Consider the following 17758-nt stretch of genomic DNA (forward strand, 5'->3'; position numbering starts at 1 on the left):
GGTCAGATTGTCTTCTCTTGCCTGATCTAAGTCTATGTTACCTATAGTCAGGAAATATTCTCCCATATAGCGGGTCACGTCACTTGTAGTATGTACACGGTTCAAATGTCCTCTAACAGGAAGTTCAGAAAATACTACGTCATCATTTGAATAATAGTACTGCAAGGTGCTTCTATAGAACAAGCTAGCTAATATACTACAGGAGATTCCATAGGTCAAAGGTAGATGGTGGTATGTCACGCCTTCAGCCACTGAGGTTGGTAGCTTCATGCAGACATAACAGTCCTCTATTTCCATAGCTTCTACATAATGCACTAACAAGTTAGCAAAAACATTTAAATGCGTCCTGTTCTTCATTTTGTGAAAATGTAGTCCATCCTCATCTGGTGCTTCTAAATTAGGTCGTGTGTGTGTCAGTCCTACTCTTTTGTCGCGTCTTTCTAGTCTTCGTGGTGTTTCTGCAGTCTGTACAACCCCTACATCTACTGCTTCGGGTTCAGTAGGGGACAAGTTTGGATCTCTACTTATCATAAAGGGTAGAAAAACTGTTAGTCCTATCCACATTACTATTAGCATAGCTACACTACACAAGCATATCTTACAACAGGTTTTGAGACACCCACACCGGGATCTCCCAGAGACACTCGGATCAGACATTTTTAGCTTACAGGTGGCTTTTGCTACCCCTCTTCGTTCCTTTGTACCAAAGGCTCACTTCAGGGGTTCTCTTACGGAGGGTCTTCGTCCGAACTCCGATCAGCAATGGACTCGTTGTCACTGTTGCCACTGTGGTGTGGCTCGTCAATTTCCTCCAACACAAAGTACGTCCACTCAGGGCTCCGATACAGTCGGTTCTGTTTCTTTATTCTGTCGCTCTTTCTCAGCGATTTGCCTTGGGCTGCATTCCTTTCACTTTGAGCCCTTTTTCGGTCTTTATCGTTTTCTTCGACTGTCTTTAGTCTGAGCCTTAGTCTCTTGACGTATCGGGGTGCACTTCTTCCTCCGTGCCTCCCAGTGGTTGAGGAGACTTCGCCTTCTTCGTGCACTCTTTTCACTTTTTGTTGTGGCACCTCTGTTTCCCTGCCTGTCTGACTAGTTCCAGGTCTTTCGTCTATTTCTTCTGCCTGGTCCCTATTCTGTCCCTGCTCAGATTCAAATCGCACTTTCTTTTTATTTCTGGTTACTGTTGTTTCCGTTGTCTGAGCACTTTGATCTAGTTCTATCTGTTCCTGTCCATGCTCTTCGATCTCTTCGTTTTCTTCTGCATGAACGTCAGCTCTAACTTCTAACTGTCCCTTTCTCGGCTCCGGAGTTTCAGGAGGAGTCTCGAGATCTTGATCTGACCCTACTTGGCCTATGTCCTGATCAGGTGTGTTGTGGCTTTCGTTGACCTGACCTGCTTCTTCTATTTCTGACTCACCTGGGCTATCCCACTCACTGTCTAAGTAGGAATATTTCCTGGTTCGTATTGGGTCATGAACTGGTTCGTCGGCGGGATACCATTCAACGTCTCGACTTGTGCTCGGCAGTTCGATGTCAGCTAGTTCCGGACCTTCCTCCCCGGAAGTCTCTTCAGCTGTGCTGCCTTCAGCTCCAGTCGCGTTTTCTCCAGATACCCGCTTTGTGTGGCTGGCGTGGATCCACTTCGGTACACCAGCGCACTTCACAGCAGTGGTAGTGACGAGGATCCCTTGTCGTCGCTTTCCCCACCTTGGCTTCAGGCAACTGCTCCGGGTGTGTTTCTTTAACACCACCCAATCTCCTGGCTGCAGATTGTGTGCTGGAGTCTTTGGCCACTCGTCTTCTGTCTCTCCAATCTGCTGAGAGAGAGAACGCACTTGGTCACCCAGCTGCTTGCAGTATTCTAGCACCATATCATCAGAAATGCTTAGCAGTTTGTTTCCGGGTACCCATGCCTGGCGCATCACTCTTCCCATCAACACTTCATGGGGACTTAGGCCAGTCTTTCGATTCGGGATACTTCTCAAACTCATCAGCACCAGGGGTAAAGCTTCTATCCAGTTCATTTTTGTGGAATCACACATTTTTCCCAGTCTGGACTTCAGAGTGCCATTTATTTGTTCCACTACCCCAGAAGCCTCTGGGTGGTAGGCACAGTGCAATCTTTGCTTCATTTTGAATGCTCTACAGAGTTCCAATAGGACATCGTTGGCAAAATGCCCACCTTGGTCCGTTTCGATCGTCTCTGGGATCCCATACCTAGGTATCAACTCCCTGAGCAATAATTTGGCTGTGGTGATAGCGTCATTTTTCTTAGCTGGATATGCTTCCACCCACCTGGAGAATAGACATACTACGACTAAGACATATCTATATCCTTTGCATCTGGGCATGGTTATGAAGTCTGCCTGCATTCTAACGAAGGGACCTACTGCCTTTCCAATAGTACTCTGTTTCACTACAGTCTTCTTTCCTGCATTGAATTGCTGACACACTAGGCACCTCTGGCAAAGCCTTTCCGCCTGGTCCCTGAACTTTGAATTACAGAACACCTGTTCAAACACCCGACACATCGCGTCTCTTCCCATATGTGTTGGCTCATGTATCATTCTGACCATGGGGTCGATCAAGCTATCAGGCTGTACAGGCACCCCATCCGGATTTACCACCACACCATCTTCTCGCAATTCGCATTCCTTTGCGGCCCACCTGCCTTTTTCTTGCCTGTCTGTTGCTTGTTGTATCTCCTTTAATTCTTCCCACGTTGACACATTATCAAACAACATAAGTTGGCAGCTGGTTCCATCCCACCGGGCAATTTGTAGGGACATCTGGTGTCGGGCACAAAACTGTGCAATTTGGTCAGCGTACCTATTACCGGCAGTCACATCATCATTTCCAGATCTGTGAGCCGCACACTTGACCACAGCCAATTCTTTGGGTAATTGGATAGCTTCCAGTAAGTCATGCACTACTTTTCCATTTCGGATAGGTGTGCCAGAGGAAGTCATGAATTCTCTTTGTAACCACAATTGGCCGAAGTCATGAACAACCCCGAAACAGTACTGACTGTCTGTGTAAACAGTAATTCTTTTGTTTTTTCCCCTCTTACATGCTCGAGTTAACGCGATGAGTTCCGCCACTTGTGCAGATTTCACCTCGCGCATGTAAGATGCCTCGACGACTCCTGTCAGTGTAACCACAGCATAGGCAGCACTCAGACTCCCACTCTCATGTCTCAAACACGAGCCATCCACAAACATTGTTTTATCCCCGTCACGTAGTGCTATTTCACGAATGTCTGGACGGGGCTTGGTGCTATATTCAGTCAGATCGATGCAATTATGTTCCCCGTCCTCATCAGATTCTGCATCCAGAGGAACAGGTAACAGTGTCGCAGGATTTAGGACATTGCACCGGGAAATAGTTACATTTTCAGCACCAATCAAAATTCTCTCATACTTAGTCAGCCGACTAGGTGTGAGGTACTGGGTCTTAGTTCTAGTCAGTAGGATGACAACAGAATGAGGAACATAGACAGTGACGGGATGTCCCATGACAATGCTCTCACTCTGTTCCAGACTGACGCAAGTAGCCGCAACGGCTTTCAAGCATCCAGGCAATCCAGCGGCCACTGGGTCTAAAGTGGCCGAAAAGTAGGCTACTGGTCGTCTGACTGATCCGTGCTCCTGGGTCAGGACCGAAAGAGCACAATTTTCTCTGGTGTCACAGAACAGTTCAAAGGGTTTAGTGTACTCAGGCATACCCAATGCAGGTGCGGTACATAGACAGTTTCTCAGAGTTACCCAAGCATTCATGCTCTCACTGTCCCAGTGGACGGGGTCTTCCACTCCTTTCTTTGTCATATTTATCAGGGGTCGGGCTAGAGCCGCAAATCCTACAATCCATTGCCTGCAGTAACCCACAACTCCCAAGAACATTCTCACCTCTTTCTGGGTTGTGGGCAGTTCCATTGCTTTAATTATTTTGATCCTTTCGGTAGTGACCTTCCTGATTCCTTTTTCTATCTGGTGCCCCAGATATCTTACTGAGTTTTTACAGAATTGTAATTTGTCAGGCGACACTTTATGTCCTCCTTTTCCTAGGTGATTCAGCAAGGCAATTGTGTCAGTGACACAGTCAGACTGGGTTTTAGATGCCACTAACAGGTCATCTATGTACTGCACCAAAACAGACTCTCTCGGCAGCACTAGGGATTCAAGGCACTTTTTCAGTATCTGGTTGAAAATCGATGGACTTTCAGTGTACCCCTGGGGGACACGATTCCAGACATAGATATGACTGTCAAATTCAAAACTGAAAAGGAACTTGCTTTCGGGATGCAATGGGATGGAAAAGAATGCATGGCACAGATCGATGACAGTGAACCATTCTGCGTTCCAAGGAATCTGGTAGAGTATCACTGCAGGGTTGGGTACAATAGGACAGCAAGGCACAACAATTTGGTTTACCTTGCGCAAATCTTGCACCACTCGGTACTTCCCACTAGGCTTTTTGATCCCAATGATAGGCGAATTACAAGGGCTGCTCAACACTTCTTCTATTATTTCTGCTTCTAGCAGCCTCGTGATTTCAGTCGCTACTCCTGCCTTCACTTCTGCACTCATTTTGTACTGTCTGGTTTTGGGGTATACAGCATTTGTTTTTATTGCTATTTTAACTGGGTCCACATTTGCCATCAGGCCTACATCTTTTCCCGTGAAATCCCACACTTCTGGTACTACTCTTAGCTGGAGTTCCTCAGGTAAATCCTCAATTGTCAAAGGCTTGATATCAGCATCTTGTCTGACTAACATCAGTTTGTACAGGCCATCTTCATCGGGGGTCTGAATTTCGACGCCATTTGGTGTGCAGAAAATGGTACAACGCATCTTGCACAACAAATCACGTCCCAGTAGGTTTACAGGACTGGAATCACAGACCACAAATCTGTGCATTTCCTTGAAATTTCCTATGGAAATCTCCATTGGTTCAGTTACAGGGGTACTTATTATCTGATTTGAGACGCCCACTACTTGGATTGCTTCTCCCGAGAGGGGTAGGTTAGGAACATCCACTGTTCTTACAGTAGATCTGGTAGCACCAGTGTCCAACAGAAAGGTGACGTCTTTGCCTTCAACCTTTCCTTCAATGTATGGTCCAGTCTGGTCTACCGGTAAGGAGGCGCCAAGTACGCACTCCTCATCCTCCCCTCTCAGGCCCCGTCAATCTTGATCTTCACAAAGGAAGGTATCATTTAGCAAGTACTGTGGAATGACTGCATTTCTTTCACTCTCAACCTCCCATACTTCCGCCCTCTCATTCTGCTGACCCTGACTCTTAAAATTCTGTCTAGGAGCGCGAGGTACTGGAGGTAATTTTACCTGTTGCTGGGTTTTTCTTGTCCCCTCTTTCGGCACCTGTGGATTTAAACCATTTACAGGGGCATTACCAGCCTGTAGGTGTGGACACTCGTCTCTCCAATGCCCCATCTGGCCGCACCCATGGCACGGAAACTTTTTCATGGCCTCTTCACGACTCATTTTAGGTCTGGGCTTTCCTCCCCCCCCAGAATTGGTATTCGGAACATTATTATCAGAAGTCATTTTACTTAACTGTTTTTCTTGCTGTTCAGCTAATTTCACCTGTGCCCACATCACTTTCTCCTTGAGGGCTTTCTTTTTATTTTCGATTTCATCTTCGCAGTATTTTGCATATTTCAGGACATCATCTATGGGTTTTCCCTGCCAACTGATTTTGTTATCTCGAATCCATTGTGATATTTCAGGCCTTAATCCTAGCACAAATCTGTAACTGAAATGGGTCATGTCTTTCATGTCTACGTTATCAATACCACTGTAAGTTTTGAATACCTGCAGTAACCTTTCGTAAAATGAATGCACCGTTTCATCACGTTCTTGGGTGGTTCTATCTATACGGGTCCAATCTGTTTCCTTTGCTGGCACCTTTTTCTTAAGGTACTGTATGACCTGGTCATATTTCCTCATTACATCTGGTGAAGGGGCCCCCGTTTTCTCATCCCTGGGATATTCATCATTAGGCCAATCAATTTCTATCTTACATTCGGTCCACAGATCTACAGGGACCACAATGTCGAAAAACCCATCCAGGTCTTTCAGCAGACATTTCTGAACTTTTATGAAACGTTCTACCTGTCTGTACCAGTCAACGGGTTTCTCACGTAATTTCGGAAAGTCGTTTGTAAACGACACAATGTCTTGTCTGGACCAAGGGACATGGACATATTTCCCTCCCGGGACCTCTCTCATGGGGCACAATTTTTCTGTTGGGGTTACTTCCTTCAATACGAATTCTGAAGTTACGGACCCAGCCCTGCTGCCTTCCTTTTTCTTTGCCCACCTGGTTCTCCATTTCCCCACTTCGCCCCACTTCTGCAGGATTTTCAACAACTCTCTTACTTGGATCTGCTTTCCCATCACATTCAGGCTTTCTAAATCCTTGTCTGAGAAGTCCACTCTGTAGGGTTTCTGAAGAATTTTGGAGCGACTAACATCAACTCCCATTTCTGTGGCGGCATCCATTATCTTTTCGTGGAGCACCCTAGCACTCCGGGTAAGATTTTTACTGATGAATAGTAACTCTTCCTCATTATACGAGCTCAGGCGCTCAACTCCCACATTCCCAGCCATCATTTCTTCTATTTCTATTCTTAATTTATATATTTCCAATGCTTTAGGTTGGGGAGTGGTCTCCTTCTCTACCTCCTTTGTCCATCTGTCTAATTCTTCAGGGGAAACTAAAGAGGCGTTCCTAATTCCAGTTGCACTTTCAATCACCACTTCCTTTTGTCTGGGCTGGCTTCTTGTCCCTACTACACTGGCCCTTGACTCCCTTATGGGCAGATCCATCAAACTTCCAGATTCACATTCACTTTCCTGATCCTCCTCTATGAATACTTCCTTCCTCGGGGTCTGGAAGCTAGGAGTAGGCAGTATTGGGGTGATAACAGGAGGAAGGGGACTAGTCAAATCATTTTTATACATTGGGATAGCAGGACCAATAGTTACTGGAATGGTCAAGGAATCAGGATGGGGATGCATCTGTGCAATGGTTCTGACTAATTCCTCTCGCTGTTTAGTCAGGGCTTCTCTCTCTTTTTCCTGCAACCCCCTTTCAGCAGAATTGCCATGCAATACCTGGGGTACTAAGGATGGATAAATACTCGGGGCAGTCGGGGCAACCAATCGAGGGGGACTTTCCCCGAATGGCTGATAATTCGGGACTGTGGACTTAGGTCTGCAAAACCCATCCCTTCCACTATATTTACTGCTTGTAGCTGTCCCGTCTGAGTCACTTTCCCTCCTACTTCGGGGGTAATTGGTAACAGAATTTTGAGAATGCACCGAATCTGATTCTGCTACATAGGGAGGTGGATCCTTCATTAACAATTCTTCCAGGTGTTCATCTTCTATGTCCCCCATAGGTGCTAGGTGATGGGTCTTTTCTTTACTTTTTCCTCTTTTCTCCTCTAATACCCCCATCATGGGGAATAGCCCTTCAGTTAACATAGACTGCCTCCACTGTTTCATTTTCTGCTCTTTGGTTGGCGTTGGAAGTCTGGGATACCACTTACTCACTCCTTTATCCATTCGGGGTTTATCTCGCTCTGCAGCCTCAATCTCCCATTCCTCCAAAGCTTCGTACTGGGTCAACCTAGGTCTAGGGTGTAATTCGTTCATGCGGGTCCTTAAGTTAAACAGGATCCGACCATTAAATGTACCTTCAACAGGGAATGCTAGGACTCCGTCATCTACAGTATACTTTGCCCAATTTTCTAGCCAGACACAAGTGTGATACCCTTTATCAAACAACATGAAAGAGGCAGGGGTATTTGGCGGGGGAATGAGTACGCCTTCCCTCGTTCTAATGGGCTTGTCAGTTTTGAAAAAATTCTTTACTTTATCCGAAAATGACAATTTTCTCTTTATTCCATACATCATGTGCGGTCTACCTCGTATAAGCTGATCCTTATGAAATCCTAGGTGCTTTGGATTCGGTATGAAGTCTGGATACCACATACAACTCTCCAGACTCGCTTCTAGCTCGGCTTGATTAATTTTGTTTACCTTTGAGCTTCCAATGCTAGCGCGAATTTTATTTCGCACCACCCAATCGGGTCAGAGAATACAAACACTGTTAACCAATGGGTGCGCGGCCTTTTCGCAAGACAGAGTCTCACGCTTCGGCACTCACCCCTCCTTTACAAATTCAGCTCCACTATCTTGACCAATACCAGCGCGGCACGGAGTGACGTCAGAGCAGCTCTCCGACTGACTCCCTCCTTCACAAGGTAACGGAAACTTTTTACTCTCTCTAAAGTGCGAGTGCAAGTTTTAGTCAATAACACACAACGTTTGCCACTATGTCTGAGTGTTCTAAAGAGAGAAAAGACTTTTCTTTCGCTACTAGTAAACCACTTCTGTCTACTTTTCATTCACTCTGGATAGACTTCTTTGCCTGTCCCTTCACACTAGTAACATAGAACCCGTTATTCTTCTGACTCATCCACCTTGGTCGGGGATATGTACTGAGCCAGGATTTCACCAGCGAACTATTTTACTTACCAGACAAGCCTCGGAGACCCTACTACTCCTTCCGTATGCGACCCTTACTAGGTGATATCGCAATGAAAGTTTTATAAGAGACTCGTAGCTATCATTCACTCCAGAAACAAAGGTCCTAATTAGTGCTTCCAGTTATCCTTAACCCTGCACTAATACTTCAAACTTAGTGACTTCAACAGCTAACCGGATTCTACTCACCGTTAGCTAAAATACTTCCCCGGGGATTCGGACTACACTGAACATTTACAAACAATTCTGGGTTAATTCAACATGCAATATTTATAACAGCAATGCAAAATCATGCACATTTATAAAAAAAAAAAACACATTCTATAATTTTTTAGAAAAATACAGTAGAAATCAGCAGCACGTTTTTATATTCAAGGTTTGTTTATGACTATCCTGTCTACCTAATCTAACTAGTCCAAACCATCCTCTGCTACCAGAAATTACTGCTAGAGCGCGCAGTTTCCCCCGGTCACCCGAGTTACCAATTCTTTTACACGCACTGGGCCCTTGGCGTGGAAATACTTTTTATCATCACACTAATTTGTTTGGGTGATCCGGGTGAGGATTTCTCCTCCTGCGCGCTGCTAAGAGTAATAAAGTTTGAATTTACCTCTGCTTACCATGCACCTGACTTACCACAGGCACAATTCTTCCGACGGACCTGGAGCTATTAGGGAAAATAGTAGACAGGCCTAACATCCAATACACCTTAAAATCAGTAATATACTTTCCACAATTCTGTAAAATGACCACAGACACCTGATGAAGTCAAAGAAACTTTATATAAAAATTCAAAGAGAAGATGCCAAGATGATAAGCGATACACGGAGTAATATATCAAACATTAAAATCAACACCAATAGGTAACTTTGTATCAAAAATATGACCATTCAGATATATGGGGAGACGAAAGGTAGGAGGGTTTAACACAAAACTAGTCACTGCAATTTTATACTAGAACGTAGGAATGGGGATGACCTAGAACATGTACTTAACCTAAGCATTTAAACTATTCTTGCTAAGTTCACTGCAACCCACTAAAGGAAGGGGAAAAACGGGAACATGCTATGGTTTATAAAATCAATGAGTTTCTAAAGGATGGGGGGAGAGAAGGAACCAACTAAAATTCAGACACATATAACTGCAATGGCAAAAGCGCAATAACACAGGTAAGAATGCTTTTACCAGATCAGATAAAGAGAGAGAGAGAGAGAGAGAGAGAGAGAGAGAGACGTAAACCCACAATCTATATTTACCTAGATCAGATTGAAGACCAACCCTGGCCACGGGTCAGTGGGAAGACGGGGACAGGGACCCTCAGAAAAGGAATGCCAGAATGCGAGCAGGTACAGCTCACGGACAGTAAGGACAGGATACCCCTCAGGTTTCAGGTCAAGGACTGGGCCTCCCAGGGTACGACCAACACCCACAGCTTCGGACAGCAACGCCTGCGTTACCCCCTCCTGCAGGTAATCCGCCAGAAACCCCGATTGGATTTTCGAATTCCCCAGCAAAGTGCTTCGCCAGCACTTAGGATTTTCCACCCCTTAGGGAATTGTGGAAAGTATGGACAAAGTGCTCCGCAGCACTTTCAGAATGAGTACCTACTGAGATCGTAGGGTCAGTGACAGGTCTGCTACTCGGACAAGTCGGACAATTTTCCTAAGCTAAACTAGGGCAGTTATACGATTTTGGGGACCCTTAGACCACCCACTAATGTTGCAAGTGACAGTTTCCCACATTGTGATTGGTCAGGAGAGGTGGTGCGGTCATTACCACCTCCTAGAATTCAGTTTTCCCATGTTTAATATTCAATTTTTCACACCCGCCCCCCGGGTTCACGTTCCCATGCATAGAATACAGCAGTACAGGATAGTTCACAATATGTAGCAACAGTATTGCTTTTTCCAAGGTAAGACTCCGTATTCCCAGCGATGTTCCCAGGCGCATTGTGCTTCAGGAGCCAGCTGGCTAGATTTAGCTTCTGCGCGGTTGGAACTTTCTCCGGTCATGTGACGGTGCCCAGCAGAGCTTCAAGTATGGCTCCGCTCATGATTGCCCCAGCCCACAAAGACGCGGTACATGAAAAGTAAGCGAAAACAAATTAATATCATACAAAAAAAATGATCGCACTGTATACCAAGCTAAAACTTAACCAACCCTTACTTTATAATGGCTATAGCATTATGGATTAGTGCGAAAAGATAGATAGGCTAAAAGCTGCTGCAGTAAGCAGAGAGCGTGGTGAGAGACAAGCAGCCATATTTAGCATCAATGCGCATGAGCACAGAATCCCTCCAGAATGCGAGTGCGTCACATCACATGGGTATGACCGACGCATGCGCAGACTGAATTTCGGCAAAGCAGCCATTTTCAGTGCAAGCTTCGTTTTAGTACGAAAAGACAAACAAGCAAGCATCCTAGGGACACCCGCGTGTTGGGAAAACCGCTTTATAAATGACGAATAACGAGGTTAATATTATTATGCAGTTTAGACAAGGGTTTTGCATACGAGCAAGGCGTTTTACGGGCAAATCCTTGCTCCATCATATACAGTGCAGACTCGACCCGAAGGTTTTGGAGCTCTGTTCATGAGCACCAGGTACCTTATATAAGGTCATATCGATGTTTGATAACTCTGGCATGTTAGGGTTGCTTTTTCGTAAATCAACACAAGTGTTGAAAGTATTCATACTGCCCCTGTGGGGCTGCATGCTTTACTGATTACCCAATTTGCAAATTTCAACAAAAGATTGTTTATAGCTCAGACATATCAAACGTTATTTAAAAAATAAATGCATGGAGTGTGTAATAATCTACTGCTGCATTTCCCCTTGCCTATGTATCTCTTCTCTACTGCTCAGCCAGTTTGAGTGTTGGTGTGCCTGATTATTTCTAGAATATTGGATGAATTATGATGTCATGGAATGTTGGGTGCTTGGTGAGCTGTGGAGTGTCAGTTGGTGTGTGCAGGCTGAGCAGGACAGAGGCTGCTCCTGGTGGGGCATCATATGGACTTACCATCTTCCCTTGATTTACTGATGTAATTATCTAACAATAAATCTACAATATTAATCTACATTACATCTGGCTACAAAGGACTATCTTATTTACAATAGAGTGCAGCACCACACCAAAAACATTGCAAAAGTTAAATCATCACTTTGAGTTGTTTATTGTGTATTCAGAGAGTGAAGAGTTATCTCAAGTGTTAACATCTCCAGTTGATGGATTAGGAATTGAATTTTGTCTGTTGAAGTAAGTAAGTAAGGAGTAAGTAATATTTTATTGTACAGTTATTTAAAACCTTTACAATCCCCATATATAAAAAAGCGTCGTAGCAGCAGAGTTCATATTCTAAAACCACTTTAAAAAAAAAGAAAACATATAAAAACTTTCATGAGTTGTATTAACATGCGTAGAACAGTTGTCAGTAATTGTTTGCACAGACCATGAGTTAAAAAAAGCAAGGCTCATTTCTCTGTTGAAGGAAAAGAAAGTAATACACTTTTAAATATAGTTGAGTTGAAATAAATATTTTTTTCTTTTTCGTGAAAATGCTTTAGTTTACTATTTCTGTTTTCATTTGACAGCGTTTCCCCAAAAATTATTTTGCACAGCCCTAGGCTCTCTTTTCTATGAATGTGGTAAAATGTGAAAATTGCTGTACAAGATTGCCACAAAATATGCAACATAATTGCCCTTCAATGCCACATAACTCCTTCCTCTATTGCTGCGTTAGTCCTCTCTAAATCATGAAACTCCTATTGGATTATGTAGCAACTGTGGCAATTTAGGTGGGAAAGCAAGGGGACGCAGCAGCCGTGGAAGCACATACAATCAGTGGCCCTTCGTGCATCTCTGAAATGCTCTGGCAAAGGTGCACCATATCCATTGTAAAAGCTCCCCCACACACCACGTTAACCCCAGAGGTTGGATTCAAACAGCAGCAAATTATTCCATTATTTCCATCGTGAATAGCGTGTTTTTTTTTTTTATCTTGTGGACACTTCCTTCCATAAGTGACACTCTATAAAAGCGTTAATCAATCAATTAGAACTGAACTTTAAACATTTGATTGCAGGCTTGCTAGGGCGGATGATGCTAGGTGCATTGTAACTACATTGTATTGTTTGTTATAAGTGAGGTGAAGTCCTATGACCTACAAGCCAGGAAAGCTGATGGTTCAAGCTGCTTGCCAGCAGCGTGCAAGCACCTTGACAAAAGTGTGACTAAAGGGGCTCACCCCTCCCGGTAACAGATTAGCGGTGAAATCTCATTGCTAACGTACATTTTCTCAGCAGTGGATCTATAACAAACGGTTAGTCCACAGCATGCATAGCACACCTTAGCGTGTGTGCTAAAAATGCAAACACACGTGGTATGATTTTTACCACCCACCCACTTGTTCACTATTTTTATCACCACTAGCACATTAGGTAGGTCCTGAAGAAAGCCTTACAATTTTTTTTATATAAGGCTGAAACATGAAGACCAGGGATAATTAAGACCAAATTCACTAGTCTTAAAAAATTATCCACATTCTGTTTTAAATATACCTTGGGCCACAGGGAATAAAGTAATTAACAGTTGGAATCCCCGAGGTATTTTTAACTTACACCACTTCATCAGACTCGCATAAAAAAAGAAAAAAAAAACAGCTCCACTGTAATCGGGTATCGCAGCACAGCTGGGTAGCATTCGGCTACTCAGCTGGGAACCTGATGATGAAGCATGGCACCAACTAGGTTGGTGTGTGAGGGTTCTTTTAACAAACTTGTGTGTTACCAGGCACCACAGTGTGGGACAGCTATCTAGCTTGGGTATAATTTGTGTAGCCCAATGTTTCAACAGACTGCAAGGTTTGTCAAGTGAGTGCAAGGTTCTCCACAAAGTGCACATCCTATATCTGCTGTTCAACAAATACACTTGTTTTCTTTAATTTCTTTTTCTTATGGGTTCCTTTACTCTTGACAAATTGATTTATATAAAATATACGTTGAAATTTACTTTAACACAGAATAAAGTTTAGTTATGGTTCCAAAATAAAACCTAAATATTTCTCCAGTTATAGTTTATTTGCACACCAGATGCAATTTTAATGACTGAACACCAACTATATCAATAAGTAAGTACATCTGAGAGCATACCATCATTAAGTATCAACACAAAGTTTGGTTTGTATGGAACAAGACAAAAAAGATAAAATGCAATAAAGATATATAAAAAAAATTAAGTATCAACACAAAAGGAAACAAATAAATCGTATTGTATCCTTAGCTGTCTCATACATACCGTTAATGGTAACATCATATGTCCTGTCACCTGAGTTCATTAGCTTAATTTGTTATGTGATTTGTCTCGTTGGCAGAGATTAGTTGGATTTCTAAACACTTTTGGTGTCTTTGGCCAAATCTACATGAAATATGCCAGAACTTGGTACGTCCAGCTAAGGTTCTTTGTCTCAAATTTCAGGAAGTTGGTCAGTGGGGGCATAGTTGAAGGTAATATAAATGCTGCACTTCCCATTTAATTTCCTTCAGGAATGTTTCCTGCTAGATCAGAAACTGCTGGACAGGGATTTGACACATGTGATGATTTGATGTGTGTCATTGCATTGCTGTGCAAAATACATTTTGTGTAGACAATTTACCACAGCTGAAATCAGTATTTCAAATCCTGCCTTATTGATGGTAATATAATGCATTAATAATCCAGCCACATTAAACATTGCTATTCACCTTAAAAAAATATAGAAATTCTTCTGATACAGTTCTTATGCTGTTGATTAAACATTCCTTTAACATAAAAATTGAGTTTGTCCAACTCTAAGTATATCAGTACTGCTAACTGGTCCATAGCGCATAATCTTTGTAAGCAGTTAGGTGCTGCAATTTCACTACACTTGACCTAATTAAAATGGAAGCCTGTCTTCCCTTTTTAAGAAACCCTTCAGCCAATTCTTGAAGGCCTCTCTATTCTTTTTTTAATTCCCTTGCCTTCTGTCATAGGGGTTCATAAAAGCTTTTCTACCACCCAACGAAGGAATATTGGCCTGTTTACTTACCAGTAATCTTCGTTACTCTTAGTCCTACTTGTCCTTCTCCCGGTTATCACAACCCACCCACCCTCTCTGTGTCAAGCCATTGACATGGCTTGGTATTATAGGAAGTGCTGAGGGCATGCTAAACCTTAAATAGCGTTCTGCTTTGGCGGGTGTGGTTATGTGCTAGCATTTCCTCTTTGTTTCCTGTTCTTGGATGGATGGAAAGAACTTCATTAAGTAATGACTGGTGCAAGAATGAGGGAAGAAGAGGTAATGCTTGCTTCCATCTGCCATGCTTCCACCCCTTTCTTTCAGACAACAGACCAGAAAGAAGGCAGAAGCAGTGATACCACAGAGCAGACAATAACTCTTTGTTCACCAGAATTGTCTGAGGTAATTATCTCCTCCTGAGCAGTCTCATGACAGGTGGGGAAAAAGATCATGGGGAGGTTAAGGGAAATAGATTTCTTGAAAAATAAAACGAGGCGAGATTGCTCCGACATACAGAGTTAATCCTGTTCCTCCCTGGAACAGTTTACCTAATTAGAATACTTAAAATACATTGAACTCCCTGTCTCCCTGCACATCGTTACTGCCTTATTCTGACAGGTGAAATTAACTTTTGTTTTTAACCAGGTACAGCTGTGGCCCAACAGTTTACGATCACGCACACCTCGGCCATGCTTGGTAAGTTTTTCTGTGTTTAATGTTTTTGCTAACACTCATTAAAAATTTCTTAAAAAAAAAATATATATATATATATATATATATATATATATATATATATAATCGTGATTGAATTGTTAAAAATGAGTAGGATAATTAATGTTTATTTACTTCACTGGGATTTTGTTGTTGTATTTACATTGGGTTATATGTTAATTTGATTGTTTGTTTTAAAAGGGATGAACTTAATGTATATTGATTGTTTGTACTTTTATGGTGATTTTTAATCATCGAATAAAGAACCCAAATGAAAAATGAGTAGGATAATTGCAACATATTTGTTAGTCTTCGAGTGCTAACTACTTAGAAATTGCAGACAAGGAAAAAAGAGCTTATGAAAATTTTTTAAACATCGATCATTTTGTGAAAAGAACTTTGAACGTTGTTGCAGTATGAATTTGAGGATGCTGAGTATCAAATTCAAGGTTTAGAAATCGACTGCTTAGTCTTCACTTGTTTGGGTGTGTCAGAACCCCTTTCAGAGGGTAACCAGGCACGCAGGGGCTACTAGGTCCAATCATGGTGGTTGAAGCCTTTTACTCCTGATGTCTCGGGCCCGACCTACTATGGCTCCTGCTCAGCTGTTCCAAGTATCCTTTCTGCACTTGAATCTCAGTGGTAGCTGTGGTCGAGCAATCCAGGCTCTCTTGGAAGAAGGAAATGTAGATACAGGTCAGTGAACACGACTTATAACTCAAAGAGCATACAGTACAAACAATAAATCAATGTCCAGCCAAAAACTTGCTTTTATAAGACAAAGTAGTATTTTATTTCTAACTCCACGCATGCAGTGAAGTATGACATTCAGAAGCAACACCACATTCCCCCTTAAGGTCTGGCTCTAGTAGTTGTCAGGCAAAAATCATTCCCACCTCCTTTGTCGTCTCCCACACAACTCCCCTTAGTTGGCACAGATAGTGGCATAAAAGCACGTCCACCTACTTCCAGGATATAATCCCAACACCCCTGAACCCTGGCTCAGACAATGTAGAGGAGAGCCTGGCCCACTTTAATTCTATAATTAAAATGACCATGGATCATCTAGCCCCCCTGAAACAATGCCCCAGTTCAGTTAGATGCCCTCAGGCAGCGTGGTTTCCCCCCAATTTTCGGACAGAAGAGAGTCGCTGCAAAAAACTGGAACGACACTGGTGCCTCTCACATGACGCATTGGATAAAGAAAGATACAAAACCACATTGGCTCAATATCATAAAAATATAAAAACGTCTCAAAGCCTATATTGCGCTGCAACTTGAACAGGCAGGGAATGTCCCAGAACCCTCTACAAGATTTTAAAATCCTTCTTCAATCTGAAGGCGTGCAACAACGAAGATGGTCCCTCACAAGCCCTATGTGACAAACTAGCAACTCTTTTTTCTTAGAAAATTGAATTGATCTACAATAAAATTACTTCATCTGGAAGTTCTCCGCTAGATACCACAGTAAAACACCTCGTGGCCACATCTAACGTGCAGATGTTAGATAATTTTCCTACACTCACGCACGGGGATGTAGAGTCACTCCTAAATACAGTAAAATCAGGCTCCCCGCTAGATATTATTCCAGCTAAGACCACCTCACTGATCTCCAAACAACTTGTTGCCCCAATTTGCTCTATCCTCAATTGCTCAATGAAAGAGGGTCTTCTTCCTTCTGAATGGAAGGGGGTCGAAATAATCCCCATCCGTAAAAATCTTAAAGCACCCATGGATGATTTATCTATCGTCCTATTTCGCTGTTACCTCTCCTGAGCAAGATATTAGAAAAACACATCAATAAACATCTGTCTGACTTCGTCGAAGTCTCGCGCTGCCTCCAACCATCCAAGTCGGGCTTCCGACCCATGCACAGCACAACATTAGAATGTCCATGGACAATGGACAAGCAGTGCTTCTTGTACTGCTTAATCTGTCGGCGGCCTTCAACACGATTTCATACCAGACTCTGCTTGAGAGACTTAGGGAACGTAGCCTCCAAGTGACCGCCTTACAATGGATGTCGAGTTTTCTCACTAATAGAACTCAGTCTATCAACCTAGGCCCTTTCTGCTCAAAGACTACAAGACTCACTAAGGGAGTACCTCAGGGATCCTGTCTTAGTGCCACCTTTTTCAACATATATGTTGCTCCCTTAGCGGGATTACTTAGGAATTTAGGCGTCATTTCAATTTCATATGCTGATGACACTCCGCTCCTACTTTCCTTAGATAAAAACAATCTCAACTCCCAGTCTACCTTTTCGGAGGACGTGACTGCTATCGTTGGCTGGACGAGGAACAACTTCCTCCAGCTCAATGCGGGAAAAAACGAGGTCATGCTGTTTGGAGATGCATCAGTGAGGTGGTCCCCAGGATTGTGGCCAGAGGAATTAGTCACTGCTCCAACTCCCAAACTGGTGGTCAAAAACCTG

At 43.1% G+C, this 17758-nt stretch overlaps 1 protein-coding gene across 1 annotated transcript in view; it reads left to right on the forward strand.

Annotated features, from left to right (window-relative positions):
- The window catches only part of CARS2 (cysteinyl-tRNA synthetase 2, mitochondrial), a 465610-nt gene that overhangs the window by 6173 nt on the left and 441679 nt on the right, over positions 1-17758 (forward strand). The window contains exon 2 of the mRNA XM_086934744.1: positions 15259-15309. Within this exon, the coding sequence (XP_086790870.1) occupies positions 15259-15309 (51 nt within the window). The remainder of the gene's footprint in view (positions 1-15258; positions 15310-17758) is intronic.

The sequence above is a fragment of the Lissotriton vulgaris genome, chromosome 8 (genome assembly GCF_964263255.1).
Source record: "Lissotriton vulgaris chromosome 8, aLisVul1.2, whole genome shotgun sequence".
NCBI lineage: Eukaryota > Metazoa > Chordata > Amphibia > Caudata > Salamandridae > Lissotriton > Lissotriton vulgaris.